Consider the following 21,406-nt stretch of genomic DNA (forward strand, 5'->3'; position numbering starts at 1 on the left):
GATTTCTCCCAATATGGGGACAGGAGAGCTGTCAGTCAATAAATGGGAAAACAAAGTAACTGGCATTACTTTTTTGAAAAAGTAACTCAGATATTTTCTTGTAAATTAAAAAAGTAATGCGTTACTTTACTAGTTACTTGAAAAAAGTAATCTGATTACGTAACTCGCATTAGTTGTAATGAGTTAACCTAGGTAGATATCAAGCACTCAGAAGTTTTCAAATCAGGCATTTATTAACCTTTTAATGTAGCACATTTAACGTAATGTTTTAGTTATGGGACTTTTGACAGGTCAAAATCAGACATTAGGCCATAAAATCCAGAACATGTAATACAGATCCAATAAATCATAGAAATACTTAAAACACAACAGTCTCTGCACACGTCCATATAGAAAGTCATAATTTCCTTCTTAATAACAGAAACAATCCTAACATTCTGCAAGCAGCTAACTACTACTACTTTAGCAACATTTATATCAAAGATCATAAATAATTATTTTCCCTTTAGTCTTTGCACCAGTAGAAGACAGATCACAGTGTTTTGCCCTACACAGGGCTTTTTGTTAAATGCTATTTTCAAAAAGTACAAAATACATTAACGCAGGACTTAAACTATTACTACTTGATGTCAATTTTTGGCACCCACCCCCTTTTTTATATAAATTTTGGATGGTATTACATTGTGCAAAACGCAGATAAGCTAAAACATCCCACTAGTCTAATACTTCATCTCTCTAGCCTGATTAGCTTACATTGATCTTAGTGCAACATGGAGGTAGTTTGACAACTACCAGCTTCTTTTCATTAACATTAATCTGCCAACTTAAACGACTGCATTTAACTAATTGACAAACAAAACTGTGATGGATGTGAGAATAACAACAAATTCAAAAAGTGACTGCTACTAAGCTCCCTTAAATTTTTTTGTTCAGAATCTAACATTCAGTTAAAGGATTATTCTGGGTTCAATACACGTTAAACTCAATCAACAGCATTTGTGGCATAGTGTTAAAAAAATATTTGACTTTCTTAATTATAAAAAGAAAAAAGGAGGTTGCAATGAGGCACTTACAATGGAAGAAGTAAATGAGGCCAAGCTTCCCATTTTATAAATAATGTTAAAATGTGCATTATTTGAGCTTAAAGGTGACATTAACGAAATTGTATAATGTTACAAAATATTTCTATTTAAAATAAATGCTGTTCTTTTGAACTTTCTTTTCATCAAAGAAATGTGAAATGTGAAGCTTACCATATTATATATATTTTTTTCTTTTACTGTTACAGTTTGCATATTATTTGGGCTGTAATGCTATTTAAATCATTTTTAGTCCTTTTAGTGTTTTAGGGATTATAGCATTGCATTGTCATAGGGAAAAAAAACGTAAAATTGTAAATCAATTTACACAGAAGTAATTTTTCACACTAAAATCATATTTTATGTTAACATTCATATTATTTGCTAGTTGTGTCTATACTATTGACACAGTGAGTATTTCAATGTTTTATTTTAATAGTATTAAATTATTATTTTAATGTTAATGTTTATGAATTGGTCCAGTTTTCTATTGTAAGTGCCTTACTGTATCCCAGATCGGTGTTTTTTGTTGTTGTTTTTTTTACAGAAAAGGAGAGACACGGAAATAAATTTTTGTGATAATTATGCCACAAATGCTATCAATTTGAACCTGGAACATTCATTTAAAGCAAATTCAAGATAGGTCAACTCTCTTATTAAATTAATGTCAGATTCAAATTGAAAGGAAAAGCATGGGGATGCTAACATTTTTTCTTCAAATACTAGATTTTAGATGACTAGAATAAAGGTATCACTGACAGCTTCACCAGAAGAGGGCACTATTGGCTTAGTCAGCTATGATTTTGATGATTGCACAACCTTTTTCCACTGTAGCATCTTTCCCCATATTGCTTTTGGTATATTCAGCTTTGGCGTGGTACCATGGATATCGATCGCTTTTGAATTCAAGCGACCATGCTGACTGCTTAAAACGTGTTATCAGAATTATTTTAGAATGAATCGAGATCTGTGGCACTGGAGAGATAATCAGTGCTACATACTTTGAGAACCTCACATGAGAAAAGTGCCAACAACCCTTGTGTTTGACCCTACAGTAAGGGTTGTGTTATTTCACTATTGGACAGATGCAGTGGCGGTAGCTGCCGCTGTGTCACCTGTTGCACAAAGATGAATAGAAACCCGATCACGAGGGCAGCGCCGAGGATGGATCCCACGGCCCAGGTGTAGGAAGGCTCTCTGGGCACGGGTGGGACCACTGGCTTTGGGGTTGACGTCTCCACTAGGACATCCTGCACGCTTGACAAAGAGCCATTGTTTGGCAAGGGCTTGAGACCAAGAATGCTGCACATGAGAGGATAGAGGTCGACGGAGCGCATGGATGCTTTGGTGTAGTCGCGGCGGAAAGCGGGTCCACGGGCGACAAACACAGGGTGCATGCTGGGAAGGCTGTTGTTATAACCATGGTTTCCCACTGCAAATCAAGCATGTATTCATTAAGCAATTGCAAAGATATCTCTGATACTGATCAGGAAACACATCAATGACATTAAACAAACAGTTCACCCAAAAATGAAAATTTGCTGAAAATTTACTCACCCTCAGTCCATCCAAGATATAGATAAGTTTGTTTCTTCATCAGAACAGATTTGGAGAAATTCAGCATTACATCACTTGCTCATCAATGGATCGTTTGTAGTGGATGGGTGCCGTCAGATTGAGAGTTTTATAACATAATCCACAACACAACTCCAGCCCATCAATGAATGCCTTGTGAAGCAAAAATCAGCGTTTTTGTAATAAACAATCCATCATTAAGCTTCTTGCTTCATAAGACATTAACTGATGGACTGGAGTTGTGTGGATTACTTGTGGATTATTGTGATGTTTTTATCAGCTGTTTGGACTCTCATTCTGACGGCACCCATTCGCTGCAGAGGATCCATCGGTGAGCAATTGATGTAATGCTACATTTCTCCAAATCTGTTACAATGAAGAAATAAACTCTCGGATGACCTGAGGGTGAGTACATTTTCAGCAAATTTTCAATTATGGGTGAACTATTCCTTTAATAGGTTATCATAATATGTTCTGCTTAAATTATGAGTAAATATTAATACGCACACATAAAAGATCCGTTTCTGTTCTGCATGACCGTCCAGCCCTCTTTGACTTCAATGATCAGAGGCATGATCCTGACATTGTGTCTGTAGTGGTAATGATCTGGGATCTCCTCCTTTTTATAAACAACCATGTTACTGTTGGCATTCTTCAACAAATTGTAGACCTCTTCAAGTTTACCTGGGTTAAGAAGAGAATAACACTCAAAAACTATAAAGCATGTGTCACCAATTAAAACATATAACATTAGTAACTGGGTATTTCTTAAACTATAGGCATATTTTGCCATTCAAAAAGGCATATTTTGTTGTATTGTATTCTGTGATGATAAAAACGGTAAATGTAAATTACTTTCTATACATTTTTGAAATAAAATGACCGACTCATTTATCTTGCTAAGGTTAATTTCGTAGCTAGGTTTTATGCATCCTAAATTTATAATAATATTTTTTTACACTTTTTGCATAAAGTTAAAACTTGATTGGAAATGATGCACAATAAAAATAGTTTGCTCACAAATTACATGATTTATTTACTGAAATGATTTATGTTTTTTCACTCTTTATTTAGACCTAAAGACCCCTTTAACAGAAAATATTTATCTGAAGTAATATTTCAATAATTTAACAGCACATTTGCATGTTTATGGTTCTCTAATGTTGGTTAACGGTCATATAACATATAGTTAAATTTACATTTTTAAGATTTAATTAATATTTAGATTTTATCAACTCACAAACCTCTTGAAGTTCCCTCATGAACCCCAGTTTAGAAAAACCTGGTTTCATGAGTTCTCATAATTGGATTGAGCAAATAGTAAGCATCCCTGCAAACATGCTGGCTTTTTGCGGGCACATGGGCTAGGGCCAGCCCACACCAAACCTAAACAGGCCCAGTGCGGGCTTGCCCAGGTGAGGCCCACAGCTTTGGGCTCACCGCAGGGTCTCTGTGAGCAGGCCACACTAGTGGACTGTCCACATTAATCCTATGATGGCCATTCTTTAGCCACTCAATTGAAGTGGAATGGCTCAAACCAAAAGAGACCATGCATGTATGGCCTATGTTTGGATTAATGCTAAAAGTTTGGTGAGGTTACCACATCATGGTCCAGTTTGAATAAGGATTTAAAGTTCTTTTAGACGTGGGACCATAGTCTGAACTATATTTGACTGTTCCTGGTTAGGAAGAGTCTGGTGTTTGTGAGCTGTGTGGCGTGGTTTCATTACAAGAGGTTGGATTATTCATTTGCTATCAGTCAACTTCAGCTATGGACAGTGTTTGGACATTGATGTACTACAGAGAAGATTTTCGCACACATCAACTTCCACATGACGAAATCCTACAGTCTTACATTGCTTTGTTCTGTTTTTTTGTACTTTTGTGTATTTACATTCTTGGCTATATGTAGCTGTATTAACCTGAATTGAATGTTTTCTATTTTGTATTTAATAAATTGATTTGAAATCCCTTTGACTACTGTACATTTTTGACAATACAGACATTAGTTATGTGGTGACTGCATCCATTTCAGATGTATAATAACTGTTTTTTCCAAAAACTTATTTATAGTAGCTGGAAAGTATTTAAAGTGAAACCGATGTGTTGTTGTAGATTAATAGTGCGGGCCCTGTGTGGGCATATAGAGGGCTTCCTGGGGGCTAAGTCAGGGCTGCCCGTGCAGGGCCAGCGCTAAGGGGCCAACGTTTTGCCAATGAGCAAATTCTCAGGGGCCCTGCGCTGGCAGCCCACTGGGGGCCATAAGGCTAGCCCGTAAAGGGCCAGTGCAGGCTTGTTTGCAGGGATATTTGGCGTGCTGTCCTGAGGGAGGGCTCCGAGCTCGGAATATAGCCCAAACCCAGAGAACTCCCCCATCCCTAATCTGGGATGAGAATAGTTAAGAGTGGAGGAGGGATGCCGGAAAACTGTCGTGGGACAGAGGTAAGTTGGCTGTATATATACGTATTGTGCTAGTTAACATGATTAACTAGACAAGCTCCACCTGTGCCAAATTGGTTGATTATCTGATCGTGCTCCTCCCGAACCTTGTTAATAAAACATCATTTAGATTTTCATAGTTTTAATGATTCATATTTTATGATGGATTTTTATAGTTGAAGTCACAGGTTTGGAAAAGAGAAAAACAATAAAATCGATACCAAATAAAAAAGGCCTTTGAAAAGTAACAAAAATACAAGATGAAGGCATGGTAAAACTTTCCAATACATTATTAATGTGATCTTTATTTAATTTAAAGAAAAAGAAGGAAGTGGAAGAAACACCCAATTACATGACTAGTGTAATGAGCAATAAAAAAAATGCTTTATATTCATTCTTACCTTCTTTTGGCAAAATACCAACTACAGGGCTCTTGTCTATCCATGTGTAAAGATCACGGCTGACGTAGGTGTCCAGCTCAATAATCTTATCATGTGATAACTGTGTCATTCCATGATCACTCGTAACGATGAGATTGACTTTGTCATAAAGGCCAGCGGTTTTGAGCTTTTCCCTGAGGAATCCCAACTTCTCATCGATGTCTGCTATGACTACATCCATTAGTGGGCTCTCCGGCCCCAAGTTATGCCCACTCTCATCTGGCTCCTCCCAATACAAGACACCAAAATTGATGGCCTCTGGCCCTGAGAACCAGTCAATGAGTTGGTCGACTCGGGTCTCAAATGGCATTGACGCATTATAACTCAAGTAATGTGTTGGGAACGTTCCACCAATCGCTACGTCTGATCCAGGCCACATGGCAGCTCCGCTCTTCCGCCCAGCCTTTTGATTGGTGACCCACAACGGCACAGCTTCCTCCCACCACCATGCATCATACACTTCAGGTCCCTCCATAGAAAAGGAGCGGTTGTGAATGGGGTCATACATTTCGTTAGCAACAATGCCGTGGGTTTCGGCATGTAATCCTGTCACTAAGGTGTAGTGGTTCGGGTAGGTCTTGGTGATGTAGGTGTTTTCCACTTGTTCCACCTGCACACCCTCATCCATCAGGGCACGGAAATTGGGTGTGGGTACTCGATTCACATAGTCCCAGCGGAAGCCATCAAAGGACACCAGTAGCAGCTGGCTTTGCTCGTCCTGCTGTGAGCTTGATGTCTGAAGCAATATTAATAAGCAACTCAGGAAGCAGCTCTTAATCACTAAGAGGTCGGGCATGATGTAAGATGTTCTACTAAAGGGAGACCTATAAAAAGCAAATTCATTGTAGGCATGAAAGAAAGTTTCGACCATTGACCACATTTACATGCACATAATTTTGTGATGGGTAAACATTTAGTGTGGGTAAAACTTTATTAGTGGAATTCTGGTGTACATACAATAAACAAATTGCAAATAAATTAAAATATGCACATTAATTTCTAATTTAATATAAACACACTCACATAAAAGTGTATTCCTGTTACGCAAAGTTTGTAATATGTTTTTAAAGTAATTAAAAACTAGTTTCTCCATATATATATATATATATATATATATATATATATATATATATTTCTAGAAACCAGAATATTGGCTTAATCTGATTATGGCAATTAAGTTAATGTGTTAACAGTTTCTGATTAATATTTTAACATTTTAATTAATATATTAAAAAACAATTAATGATTTATCTCAGGGGAATGCAGCTTGAAAAGATCGATATGGAAATTTTAAAAGACGGCCACTATAAACAAAAAATGTTTTTTATTAAAAATAAATGAAAAAGGTAAATATGAAAAATATTGTCGATTTATATTATTACATTTTCTTTTTATTACTTTTTATTATATTTTATTTTCACTTTATTATTTTATATTTTCCCTTTACTATATTTTATAATATATTTTATTGTATAATATATTTTATTGTAAACCACAGTTTTACAAAAAATTACAATGATTTCACACAGGAGAATGCAGCTCGGCAAAAGATTTGACTCAGAGTAAAATAAAATAAAAAGATAAATGTTGAGAAAAAAACATACACAACAATGACTCGCCAAAAAAAAAAAAAAAAAAACAATTTATTTTATTTTATTTTTTTAAAAATCCGCTTGTATCTGTCTTTAAAAGAATGGAATCGGTCGCGCATTGTTCTGAATGGCACTGCATGTATGTACGGTTATGTATGTCATATTCGGTCATGGCAGTGCAGCCTACTTTCAGCGCGCCTGCTCAGTTAACAGGTGCATTTTTCTTATACATAATGTAACAACTAACTGGATACATTTCGAACTATAAATGCTTTAAACGGGTGTCAAATGTATCAAAATCGTTCAATTGTACAGTGCGTCAGTAAAAATGGAAGATGATGACATCATCATACACAATGCAGCGCATTTCTGTCACCTGTCACGCCGCTCGCTCGCTTCACTGGTGTCCTTCTTTTTAAATACATCTACAAAACAATCCCTGTTGGGTCTAAAATAATATTCTATAACACTATCCTCAACTAACCAGTGTGCTTCTCCGCTCAACGGCAGCTGTTGTAAAAGAAAGGAAAACCGTTTATCTCAAGTTAGCGCACTGCATGATCTATGACAACGCTTTATGTCATTACAATACATTATGAAAACTTCTCCGATATCAAGCACCTTCACAGTGCAAACAGATGCATTTGCAATTAAACGAATCTAACCCGTGTGTATGCATGCAAGTAAACGTTCAGCTTACCTCTGTGGACGATATTGGGCTCTGCAAAAAATAAACACAGGGTCGAGCACAGGAAGTCCCGCCTATTTCTCTCTCACCAAAAGAATCTCATTAGGAGAAGGAGAAGCCATTGGAAAAAATCATCAGCGCTAAACGCTAACAACAACACTATTCATTTTATTTTTATTTAATAGTTTGTTAGTGTGTAATAATATTTGTTAGGCTAATGGCTACTGAAGTCTAAATGATAGTCGTAAATGCAAATCATCTACTGTCATTCTAAATAGTTACATTTTGTTGTGTACAATATAATTTTAATCCCTGATGGCACATGTACATCACAGAGATGTCTATTTGACGTCTGCATTTACATCTGCAAGACTTTTTAGAGTGCTTGCTGGTGCAATAAGTCTATAGGACGTTTCCTATCAGATGTCAAATAGACGTTTAGAAGATGCCTTTAAGTTGTTTATGATTTAGAATGTATATAAAACTGACATTATTCTGCTGTTCCATCAGCGCCACCTGCTGTCAGAGAGTGGATTTACAGAGTTACATTTACTGTACATTCAGCCTGTGAGCAGTTTTTGTCTGGACAAAAAACGGACCAAATTTGCATGCCCGGCTGTAAATTTCGACCAGCTGATGAAAAACAAGCTTATGTGTATTGTACACATTTAAACAATTCGGATAAGCTATCTAGAATTATTTATGGAGCAGATAAAATACATATAATCATTTATTAATCAATTATCATTTTGACAACCCTTTTCTTTATTTAAAGGCTGAACTGTGAGGTTTATTTTTTATTAAACTTTTTCAAAGCTTTATTTGAACATTTCGTAATTGTTATTAGATAAACTGTTGTCATCATGTTGCTATTTAAAATCCAGACATCATTGGCAATGTTATTGTTTTAGGGTTTATGCAAATAAAAAGTAATTTTATTTGTTGTTTGTTGATTTTAAGTATAAAATTTGGTGAAGCGATTTATGTGTCAGTGCTTTTTGAAAATGTCCAGCACATTTGCGCAATACCGTAATAATACTGATAACCGTGATCATTTTGGTCACTATAATTGTGATAAGACATTTTCATACCGTTTATGAAAAAAGAATATGACTAATGCAAGTTTCATTATGAACATTCTCCACCAGAGGTCACACAAACATAACATAATACATGGTCATCAATAGGCAGTTTGAATATTAACCATTTATGCATTTCCAGAGTCTTGAATAATAAGTATTTGGAAATAGACCTGATGATATCACGACAAAATGTGGTCTTTTACTTTTCTGGACCTTCTACTTTTTAAATAAAATGAAATGCACATTACATGCATTCTCTGAAGGTCTATCTGAAGTTCTATAAATAAATAGTTAGAATGTGGAAGTAGATCTAAGATAGGCCTTGTAAAATGTTTGAAGTAGCTTATTATGATAATTAATATTTCTTATGTAATTGTAATTAACATGCAAGAGTACAAGTGTTTTGTAGGAGTGCTAGTTGGCCTCTCCTCGCTGTGAAAGATGCTGTACTCGCGGCTTTGTGCAGATTCTTTACCGTCTCCACGACAACCACAACCTGACGCAACGTACGCCCCTCCTCCATTCAAGTCTCTCATCTCATTCAAGAACCAAGTGTGGAGTAAAAGCAGTGTTATTGTGCTCTCCAGTAGAGCAGGACGCGAGGGGTGCAAGTGCCTGACAAACTACTATGAAGGTAAGAATAATCTTTTCCTTAATACTATCTGCATGAAGAGAGTGTCCAGACTCTCTAAAGCCCATATAAACTAGATAAAATATTAAAATATTCTTTAAGAGTCACTACTGAACTGGCTAATGCCTGTCCCACAGGGTGCAGTAAGTTTTAGATGACTTTCAACAGCCTAAATCACTTTTCTACGCAGGATGTATCTGCTTCATGATGTTTCATTCTAATCAGTTGCATTCACCGACCATGAATAGGTTGATTGAGATGGTGCATTTTAAAGTAACAACTTTTATGAAGTTATTGTCTTTTTAAAAAAAAAGAAAAGTAAACAAATGTCATGTTTCTGAATTGTCTAGACATGAGTTATTCAACACCCGAATAGGTTTTCATTTAGTCTGTATTTAGTTAATCATTGCTATGTGACGTGTAATAAATAAACTATTTGGTAATAATCAAAGAAATGTTGTTACATGCTGTTACACAACTAACAGCTGAACGGAAAGTTGTTAGTCATCACGGCATTATTCCAATAATACTGGTCATGAATTGAGATTCTGGCCAGAATAGTTCATTTTCACTCCAAATAGCACAATCATTTTATGCTGAGAAACCAAGATTTGCACTCCAGATATACGACAGTAAGGTTCACCGCATCTAATTAGACATGGATAAATGCAGTCATGCCTAGTGTTCCAAACTGTCTGTTTAGCCCAAAGAACATTTAATATGTCTGGAAAAAGTAGTGTGGAAAGATACAGCACTCAAAACCAATATTATTCATGAAAAGAGAAATTTTCCAGGTTATTATATTAAGTACAATTTAATAAATACATAGTGTGCACATGCAGAACAAGACTGAAAAATAAAGTGCTACCGCATTATATTATATTTTATTGTTTTATTTATATTTTATTATATCAAGTAAGCGCAAAAGCAAAACCTGCAAAGCTTGTTTAGTCTCTTGATAAATATCATGCTACAGGCTTTTATATATATATTCATGCTGAAATTTGTTTCTTACATTCCATACTGTATTTTCATTCTTTTTGTGGAGCCCTTATTTCACCATGAATTATCATCAGTTGCCTCATATTTTAAAGTCTAGGTATTTAGTCCCTAAGAAGCACATTTTGTCAGACTAAAGTGAGAGTGGTCTGGGGTGAATGGATCCCCCTGTGAGATGAGTCACATTACTGCTGCCACACACAGAGCTGGAAAAGTGTGGAAGGTGGAGCAAAGTGCTCAATGAGCCGAGACTTTAGGAGTGTGATTAGTCCCGCAGCCGTGTGGAGGTTAATGTGAGGCCAATTAACAACCAGCACACGCCTCTTATGGGAAGAACACATTCCTAGAGCAGCTGGGATGATGAAATACGTCAAGGCATTGTGCCCAACATTATATCACACATACATTAGACAGACAGCTTTGCAGGAAAGCATGAAAAATGTGGGTGGTCCTGAGATCAATTCCATTATAAGCACAGTGCTGATGCTGTGGCGTGAAACAGAACTTCATGTGATTGTCTTCTCAGCAGTAGTTTTGCTTGTCTGTATTAGAGTAATGAGAGGCTGTAATTGAGCAGCATTATATTCTTTGGTGATTGTCACAGGTCTGGCTGCTGTAGTGAGGAGTGACATTTAGTTCTTTAGAGCAGACAGTCTTCAGTGCTGCTGACTCATAGGCTGGGTTTAGTTGCTATGGCAACCGCCAGCTTTCTAAGATCCACAGTGTGATATGAGGCATGGATGGAAATCGTCGATGTGATCAGTAAACTTTCCATTTTAACCATGATTTACTCCAGAAGAATAGCTTCTGGTTTTGCAAATTAAAACCAAATAATCTTATCAAATACATAATTTCTTTTTCTTCTTTCTTTTATATACTTTTTCACTTACACTAAAAAAGTAGTCATGGTATAGTTTATTAATAGGTATTGGCATCTACAACAAAAAAAGAATTAGTGTAGCAAATAATATTTCACTCAGAAATTGCTAGTAAATTTCACAAACAATTACAAGGAAAGAGCAAGTAACCCACTGTGTTAAGCATGACATTTTGAAGCAGAAAAAAACGTATTTTCTTGTAAAACACTCCAATAATCTTTTACTTACAACTTCGAAAAACCATTTTGTGTTTAATTTTATTTAAATAATCATATATTCAAAATACATTATTAAAATTCCCTAGAATCAGCATGAATATGTTAATTGTGAAAACATATAAACTGAATCACTCAAAAAGTATGATCAATTAGTTAATGTACTTAAAATGTTTGATTAAACCGTTAAAAGAATAATTATAAATAGTTATTAATAAAAATAATAAATAGATTATAAATATTTAAACCTGGTTATTATGCATCTTTTATAGTTTTGGTACTATGACATACATTCGTACTGGTTTCGTTTATGTATGACTGACAAATATGCATCACATTAAGTGTACTACTTGTTTATGTTAAAACTGTCAAATTGAAAAGTATGGACATTTTATATGCCATTAAAATGGATAAATCTTAAATATTAGGCCTAAAACTTTAAATGATAAAAAGGTAACCAAGTTTGTTTCTATTGAAGGAAAGGATCAAGAAGCAAGATGTGTTAGGATGGCTACGCTACGGAGATGATACTGCTGGAAGAATGGAAGCTCAGTATCTGCATTGCTGATTTAATTGATAGTCCCACAGACACAACATCCTGGTTACTGCAAGCAAATCCAAAAGTTTTCTGTATCATTATTGATCAAACAAGGCAATGACATCACCTGACCACTTAAATTGATTTTCACTGTTTATTTTCTCGACACTAACCACTTCCTCAAAAGGCCATGGATGCCAGCTCAATACCTCAGATTAATATAGAGGACTATGATGGCCTTGAGGTTGCCCCAGATGATCATTTGAGAAACTTGAAAGCATTGACTGAGAAGCTCAGACTTGAGACCAGAAGGCCGTCCTATCTTGAGTGGAAGGAACGAGTGGAAGCTCAAAGCTCCAAAGGTTTAGTCGTGTCAGAGGGCTCATCAGAGCTGGAGAAAAGTGTTGGACTGAAGCCCAGCGTCACACCTCAGAATCCCCAAGTGACTGCAGGAAATGCCCTGATTTCCAGAAGCCTTGGAGGGTTTGATAATATTGACGAAGCTCTTGTTTGGCTTAGAAAAGAACTGGTAAGTCAAAATGTTTCAACATCTCCATCTGTTGACTGAAGTTAAATTGCATTATTTCTGAATTGAAATTGCATACAGTTAATTTTATTACTTTTTGAGAAGTATTAAGCCAAAAACATCAGGGTAATAAAATGTAATATTTAAAAGGACGAAATTCTTGAAGAAAAGCTCATTACATAGACTGGCATAATCTTTTTTTTAATTTTTTTTTTTATTATTATTTCTTAAAATAATAAGTCCTTTCCATAATAAGTCATTTCCTTTTATATGCCAAATATTCATATGGTGTCCATCACTTGTTTGTAAGTGTCCTTGGGTTCTTAAAAGGCGCTATATAAATAAAAAAGTGTTATTATTATTATTATTAACCAGCATGAAAAACCCCCCACAAAAAAAGGGGAAAAAATATAAGGATAAAAAATATCATGTGGATATCATGTGGTGTGACTCCCAAAAAAGGTATAATTAATATCATATTAAAAAAATTCATTCATAATTTATGATATTTGTATAAATAAAAAATACCTTGAAAATAGATTTTTAAAACATTTGAATTGTTTTCAAAAATGATTATGAACACTCATTCATGTGTATTTTTTTCTTAAATTTTTTTAATCGACACAATTCATTTTAAACTGTATTTTTAAAGTATTTTTAATGAGATAGACACTCGTATTTGTCATTATAATCTTCTCACAAATTAGATTTTTCAAAATACTTGCTGCTATTTTGCAGTCATCTTTCTATAAGATAAGAAAATGAACAGCATCCCCATTAGTTAGCTAATTTGACTGAAACAATGGAGTGAATGCGCAGGGCTTTATTACCACATCACTGCACAAGATTGCCATTCATGTTAAATTGAGTGGAAAAGATGGCGAGCAGATGAGCATGAGAGGCGATCACTCTCTGTTCCTCTAAGTATAATCACTTCTCTTCCACTCAGCCATGTGGTTCAAGCAGAGGCGGACAGTAACTAAGTACATTTACTTGAGTATTGTACTTAAGTACACTTTTTGAGTATCTGTACTTTACTTGAGTATTATTTTTTCTGGGAACTTATGACTTTAACTTCACTACAATTGAAAGACAAATATTGTACGTACTTTGTCCGCCTCTGGGTTCAAGACATACTTTTATGCACAGGCCATTACAGCCAAGGCATGCAATGAGGCTCCTTTCACCACATCAGAGGCCTTTCTTCCACTGCCTTTGCCTTGTGTGTGTCCATAAACATTTACACAAAGAAAATTGGACACAATAACAAAAACAGTGCAAATTGCGGTACAAAAGGATTTCTGAAGATCCATATCACCTCCCCTAATTTTGAGCCCCTTGTTATGTGAAAAGGACAAAAGCATGTTTGCTAACAAAGACGGATCTAAATGCCCATGTTTATTTAAATGGTAAATCCAAATGGTCAAAAATTAAATAAAAAGTGACAGTAAAGACATTTATAATGTTACAAAAGATTTATATTACAAAATAAATGTTCTTTGACTTGTATTGCCATCAAAGAAACTGGGAAATAATGCATCACAGTTTTGATAATAATAACAAAGATTTTATGACCACCAAATCATCATATTAGAATGATTTCTGAAGGATCATGTGACACTAAAGACTGAAATGAAGCTGTCATCACAGTGTAGAAACAATTTTCACTCCAAAATTGCTAGTAATTTTCACAATTAATTACAAAGAAATTGCAAGTAACATTGAATTAAATGTGAAATTTTGAAGTAGAATAACTAAAATAGTATTTTATTGTAAAAAGTACTCAAATGTTCTCAAAACTTTGTCTCAAACGTTAAAAGTGAGTATTTCTCGAGTAATGACAAAATGTAGAAATGAAAAACTGTTACCATTGATGTATTCTGCTTATAATTAAAGTCATAGATGCTGGCTGTCAATAGTGTTGGTGGAGAGCATAAAGTCTGATTTTAACCTACAAACCATGAACAACTACATACAAAAGCACAGTTAATACAAAATGACACAAAGTAACTTTAAAGATCAACAAACAACAACACCAATGCAAACAATGCAGTAAACAGCAAAACAGTGAACAGTAAAGCAACTCTACAGGAAAGTGGACCTTAAAGGCCAGAGTTGAGAATCCCCTATCTAAACCTTTGACTGTGTAAAATAAGGAAATACTGTCTCATAATGTCTCAGTAAGTGCTTCATAATATTCACTATGAAATTTGAGGAGGCACAAAGTCGTATAATTAAGCCTTAATGAGTTTCTCCTACCTGTTATTCATTGACAGATGGAGATGCGCATCCAGGACCAGCAGTTGGCCCGCCAACTTATGCGACTACGCGGAGACATCAACAAACTCAAAGTGGAGCAGACGTGTCACCTGCATCGCCGAATGCTCAACGACGCCACCTTTGGTCTGGAGGAGCGTGATGAGCTGTCGGATCTTTTGTGTGATGGACCCGTCACTCCAGGGTTTGGCCTCTCTTCACCACTGCGCCTCATTGGTGTCACCAAGATGAACATCAACTCCAGACGCTTTTCCCTTTGCTAGCCAACTGCAAAAGAAAAGAATCAGGGAGTCAAAATTGACTACCCTGGTAGTCAGTGTTGAAGCGAATAATCTTAGACAACTGTTTAGGAACCCATAAGAACTGTTGTCACAGAACATCCTGTGCCTCTTGCTCTATGCACTTGTGCCAGTGAAACCTTTTCAGTTAATCAAATGAACAATAGACAATGACTTCTAAAAAATGTCTGATCCACTTAGATACAGTCCTTGTTGTGGTTATGAGATATCAACTGATGTCACTTACCACACACATGCTCTGTTACAAAACCTTGTAAACTATCAAATACGCACCCCTTGATGCGAAGACACGAAGCCTCCCAAAACACATTGTTTTAGCCAAATTCTAAGGCAGCATTTGTTGCGGTAAGCTCAGTGAAAATTGTGGATGAAGCATTACAGGTGTCATGACATTTTGCACAAAAAAACAAATATATATGTGGAAAAAGTATTATTTTCAACCCTCATTCTGACCCTCAGTCTAAAAATTATCAATTTTTAAGGAGTGGGTCCTTTAAGGCTTGTCAGTAATCAGCCACTGTTATGATTGGCAGTTATGATTGGCTAACATCATTGCATATGAAACAGTATCAGTATCACACCCTCAATACTACATGTGAATAAATGTTTTGAAAGGCCCAGTACTGCTTCATCTTTCAACAAAAATTTCTCTTTCATCATCTCATGTTTGAAATCCACCTATGCTAAGGGCATCCGTGCCTGACCTCTGCAAAAGTATCCAATTGCACCAAGTTTGACTTGACAGACAGGAGCGCGTGCCCAGTGGCAGGTAAAGGAACCACCTCTTAACAAGCACATAAAGCCCCTGCACACACTACTTTTACTCAATTGACATTCACTTCTCGCGACCTCTGGAAATGTACTCACAGCTCATTGGTTGACTTCTTCAGGAGGACACATCTTTGGATCAGCCTCTGCCAGACGTGTTTGTCATTTTTACTAGGTCAGCTGTTTTATTCTGCAAGCCGCCCACACTTGCACTTGTTACTAGGCTGGCCGTCTCTTACCTCGCCTTTTCCTCACTCCATCTACTGTCCGCTACCCATGGCTCTTTCGAAATCGAATCCAGCTACCCCTGTGGACAACCAGTCGCAAGCCTGCCTGGCTACGTGAGGCACCCTCATTGCCGCTAGGGATCTTCTTTCCTTTTGCATTGTTTGCATGGGTCTTAAACACTCTCAAGAAGCCATCGATTTCCCGGAGAACTATAGCCATTGCTTACTAAGAAGCTCCTGCGTCGGAGGCTCAAGGTGGCCGCTACTCAGAGCGTCGACTTGGGATTGTCTGACTCGGATGGGGGAAAAGGTGACTCCGGCGCACTCCCAGGGGCCTCCTGCCAACAACTGGAGAAAGGGTCGCCATCACCCGATCTCTGGAAGGAGATAGTCACAGTGAATGACCTCATTCTCCATAATGCCTCTCAGGCTGTCCAAGCGTGCGGGCGCTCTGTGGCTCTCTCGGTGGTCAGAGAGCACACACTGTGTGTTAATCTTTTGCTGGAGTGCCGGTCGAGCGTGGCCAGGCTCTCTTTGGTCCTGTCGTCGCGCTAATGCAGCAGCGCTGAGACGATAAGAAAAAGGAGGATGAGGCTTTCAAACTTTATCTTCCTAGGAAACCCGCCCCGTGCCAGACACTCTCTGTGTGGCCTCCTAACCTCCCTGCTACGGGACGCCATCCCCATAATGCAGGCAGGGCTCATAGACTCTGCAGTAAGCCACCGGTGCAGCAGAGTGAGCCCCCACCTGCTAAACCCTGGGGGAAAATGTCCTTTGCTACTGCCGCAGAGGTTATCTGTCGGCTACATTTGTCAGATACTGCAGGCTTGATGTTACCCACACCCAGGTAGCTCATTCAGTTTTAGGTGTGGGTTCTTCGTAGCCTTGTGCCCTTAGACCCTACACCTTTTAAGCCCGAGTTGTCCAGCTCGGCTTATTCATGTCATTAAGCAGGTCATCTGTACCCTCCTTTGACACCAAATTATATATATTTATATGCATATATATATATATGTCAATATATCTATAATATATGCCGTCAGCATGAGGTGTGTTGTCAGGTTTGGTATGCATGTTACCGCATGTCATTTCTTTTATGGCTGGTATTGCATTCTCACTTTGTGTGGGTTCTGATACTTGGTGATGTGTCAAACACCACCTTTCCAGGTGACCGTTCTCTGACTTACAGGGCCTCACTGTGAGAGTATTGGGTAACCGGGGAGCTGTCTATATCTCCCATAGGTGGATCTCGAACACGAGATGATGAAAGAGAACAATAAGTTGCTGTTCGTAACCCCGGTTCTCTGAAACATCGAGTGGAGAGATCCACCAAGTCTGCCCCGCTTGCTGCACGAGAAGCAAATATGCTCACTGAGGAAAGGTAGCGTGTGCAGGGGTTTTATGTGTTCGGTTAAGGGGCGGTCCCTTACCTGCCATTGGGCAAGTCAGACTTGATGCAATTGGATGCTTCTGCAGGGGTCAGACACAGATGCCCTTCCCATAGGTGGATCTCTCCACTCGATGTTTCAGAGAACTGGGGTTACAAACAGTAACCTATTGTTTCTTTGCAAACTCTCCATTACATTGTGCCTCGTTTACAAAACAAAATGCTCTGAACAAATGTATAATCCTCCGATACGATCCAGGATGCCATTCAAAATAGACCATCCGCTTGTTTCTGATGCTGGGATCCTTCTGATGTCTGTTCAAAGACGCGAACGAGCTGTTTAAACCAAAACCAAACGTTCTTTCACTCTTGTCCTATAGACATTGTCAGAAAGTGAACACACATTTGTATACTGTATCCAGCGTAGACAAGACAGCGGCAGTTATTAAAATTGGGTTCTATTTACATTTGACACGACGCAATGCGACACTCGCATCCAGTGTAGGCAAGTACAGCCGTTTAAAGCGATTGAACGCCAGTGGGCGGGGCCTATGGTGAGATGATGATTAATTGTCAATGTCTTGCTATGGAGGTGGTGTTTATGCAAATGCACTTGTGACGTCACATGCCAATTCAGATCCAAATGAGCTGTTTTTGGAGCTTGATTAAATAAATGCTTTGTTTATAATGAGGAGGACGTTTTTAGCTATGAAACTTGCAGGATGTTTTAATGGTACAAAGACTTCAATATCAAGGCAAAATATCAAGGCAAATTTGATTTCTCATGTCATGACCCCTTTAAAAATGTTGATTATTAATTAACTTACATATTATTGAATACTGAAAAGTATTGATTAATGTAATTTAAATGAATTATTTTATCATATTTGTGTATTTTATGCTTAGTAGTGCATTACATTAGTTGTTAATGTCAACATGTTAATGTTAGCATGTTAATGTCAACAGACAAAAGTTGCTGTCTACTTTTTCAACTGAAGTCAAGTGAGGCCATAGTGAAGCAGCTCTCTAGGTTTTGGAACAGGGCTATAGCCTTAATTCAGTTTTGCTTATGTATGAAACAAAATGTCTCAAGCAGTTTTACATCAGTCTGCAAGTGTGAACTCTATCCTAAGATTTAAAAAAAAAATTTTTTTTTACATACATTTGTATTTTATATTTGTATTCTGGTATAAGATATTATGCTTGGAATGTACAGTAAAAATGGCATTTGTTATGTACAGTATTATAAAATCCCATTCTGCAGATCATCTTTGGAAACATGCTTACAGAAACACAGAACGTTTCCGATAACTCATCTATATAATCCTGCAATAAATGTTTTACAGTACATTGTTGCTGAGTTAATATGTTATTATAAAAGGAAGCAAGAAGGGTCATCATTTTACCGCTTTGTGTACATTGAGCTGATGCCAATCTAAGTATGTAGCCAATTTCTCTTAAGTGGTTCCATTTTGCCCAATTTGGGAGGAGCGTCTCAGCTGATCTCCATCATTCAAATGACATGTTTTCTTAAACAAAAACGGCAACATATGTGCAAAGACTACGTTAATAAGTGCCATTACTACACTCAATTACCTTATTTGGGGATGTTTAGGTGCTTCCTGTTTGTTTGAACACTGGAGTATTTTGGTTCACTTGGTTTTCTATTTGATCTTGAACATTTGCAGTGCTTCTTTAATGAATGTGAATATTGTGCTGGATAACTCAGTCAGAACAATAGGCCTACCTCAGAGAAAATGTCTAGCCTTTCTCATTTACGTTTCTTCAAAAGATGGGGTGAAACCAGCCCTTAACAAAAGCTTCTTTTTCGGGAAGGTAGTGTTTCACATCCCTTCACAATGTCTGGCTTTTGTGTACATCCAGACCATCCTTGATCAATGATAAACTCCCAAAGTATTCTGGAACTTGACATATTGTCTCACAATTAGCAGTCCAGCACAATATCCACACTTGTGTGATATTGCTTAATCAGATTATATTTTCCTTACAAAACTGCATGCTTCGTGTAAAGCAATAGAGTGCAACAGTCAGGCTCCGGAAGTAAAAATCCCATTCTTTTTTCTCTATAAACACTCTTAGGTACAAAACTGTCCCTGGGATGGTACTTTTTACTAATATGTACATTTACAGTACTTTTATATACTATGTAACATTTAGGGGTAAGTTGCAAAGACGTACCTTTTAGCTTTTGTACCTTACCGCACCAGTGACAGATTTGTACCTATTTTTCTGAGGGTGTAGGGGAATTGATTTTAAATTATAATTTACAAAACACAAACCTACTGTGAGCTACGAGGTTATATGCATTTGTTGAAGCCATTAGTCCACATGATTGCAATCATTTTTTAAATAATTGTGTTCAACAGTGAAATTCCTGTTGAAAAATGACATTACCCATAATTCAGCAGAGAAATCTCCACTAATCAGAGAATCATGACAAGCAAATTGATGTAGAGTCGGTATCCCTACTCTTTCAAAAACTACTGAAATATTTTAATGTATGTTATGCATATTTTGAAATAAACAATATATTATACAAAATAATCAGTTTTATATTTTTTTCTGATGTTTTTGAATCCATTAGGCCTATGTAATTTGTAGTGCTGTTAATGACACAATTTTGAACCGTTGTCTTTTTGTCTGATTTTCAAACACTTTTTTGCTTCAAATCAAAGTTGTGGCTTATAAAGGCTTATAACTTTTTTTTTTTTTTAATCCCTAAGGTAAAAATTTATTGGACAAACACTTCCGGAACCAAGGGTGTTGTAAAAGTCAGTGGGCACTAACGCACTCTATACTGCCTTTATAAACTATCAAGACACCTGCTGTTTTAGAGCTATTGTCTGCCCCATTCACCAGTCAAAGTTAGCTCTAATGAGAGACCGAGTCTCTCTGTATCATTGTCTCCAGTGCAGCTGTCTTGTTGCAATGACATCTAACATGACATAAGCTCCCAGCTCCTTCGTTAGCTCAGGATCAGGGTACTGACCTTTGACACCCTTTTTGTGTCCCTAAAGCAGCTCATTTTGTCAGAATGTGCTTCTTGGCTACAGTGAGAAATGAGAGTTTTATGCATGAATGCACACTGGAATTACAGGTATGTGCTGTGTGAGCAAAGTTATGCGCCATGTTCGTCTTCAAGAGGCGTATTGTTAATAAACGACTTAATGTCTGCTGCTGGAATAAACTTTTGGCACTATCGTTTTAAGGACCACCAATAATGTGATTTCATGTACAGGTGCTAAAGCTAGTTCTGGAGCCATGTGATAATGCCAGTCAGTGTCTTTGAGGACTCTAGTTCTTGCTTTGTTGGCAAGGACTCTCTAGCACAACAGAATTAAAAGGGCAGATTTATAGCACAAGTTTATCTTATCCAAAATTAACCCTCCAGGTAACCTCAAAAAGAAAGGCCTCTTGTTTCAGACGTAACGTTCACTAATGAGAGAGCTGTTGCACTGTGGGTTACGTTTAATCCTATTTATCGCTGCGTGATAGCTACATGCTCGGATAAATCGAGCAGGCTTATGCCTATGTTAGGGATTCTTAAATGCCTATTTTTGTCAAGGTTTTCATTGGTCATTAGTCATGAGTGTATGTCTTTTAAACAAGGGTGAGGAATTTGGAGCAGTTACAGTCATTCTGGAAATGGAAAATAAATAAATGTACTTTATATATTATTATTAAATAAAACATATGTACAGGCCTTCAGCACCAACACACACATACATACACTACCGTTTGGGGT

At 37.0% G+C, this 21,406-nt stretch overlaps 2 protein-coding genes across 3 annotated transcripts; one reads left to right on the forward strand and one right to left on the reverse strand.

The window, feature by feature from the left end:
• Nucleotides 1-1,272: 1,272 nt before the first annotated feature.
• Nucleotides 1,273-14,990, reverse strand: LOC107746078 (ectonucleotide pyrophosphatase/phosphodiesterase family member 5-like). Of its 2 annotated transcripts, none has more exons than XM_016560142.1 (4): nt 14,942-14,990; nt 5,495-6,357; nt 3,162-3,338; nt 1,273-2,511 (listed from the first exon to the last, which is right to left on the reverse strand). In XM_016560142.1, the coding sequence occupies exons 1-4, from the start codon at nt 14,950-14,952 to the stop codon at nt 2,129-2,131; spliced, it is 1,434 nt and encodes a 477-aa protein (XP_016415628.1). In that variant the 5' UTR covers nt 14,953-14,990; the 3' UTR covers nt 1,273-2,128. The 2 variants fall into 2 exon arrangements, with proteins under 2 accessions (XP_016415628.1, XP_016415638.1); XM_016560152.1 differs by lacking the exon at nt 14,942-14,990 and adding an exon at nt 7,826-7,871.
• On the forward strand, nt 9,466-15,429 carry LOC107746085 (protein FAM167A). The gene is made up of 3 exons (XM_016560165.1): nt 9,466-9,529; nt 12,097-12,685; nt 14,959-15,429. Exons 2-3 carry the CDS (start codon nt 12,347-12,349, stop codon nt 15,220-15,222), a joined length of 603 nt encoding a protein of 200 aa, XP_016415651.1. The 5' UTR covers nt 9,466-9,529; nt 12,097-12,346; the 3' UTR covers nt 15,223-15,429.
• The last annotated feature ends 5,977 nt before the right edge of the window (nt 15,430-21,406 follow it).

This window comes from Sinocyclocheilus rhinocerous, unplaced genomic scaffold (assembly GCF_001515625.1).
Source record: "Sinocyclocheilus rhinocerous isolate Xijiao unplaced genomic scaffold, SAMN03320098_v1.1 scaffold40, whole genome shotgun sequence".
NCBI lineage: Eukaryota > Metazoa > Chordata > Actinopteri > Cypriniformes > Cyprinidae > Sinocyclocheilus > Sinocyclocheilus rhinocerous.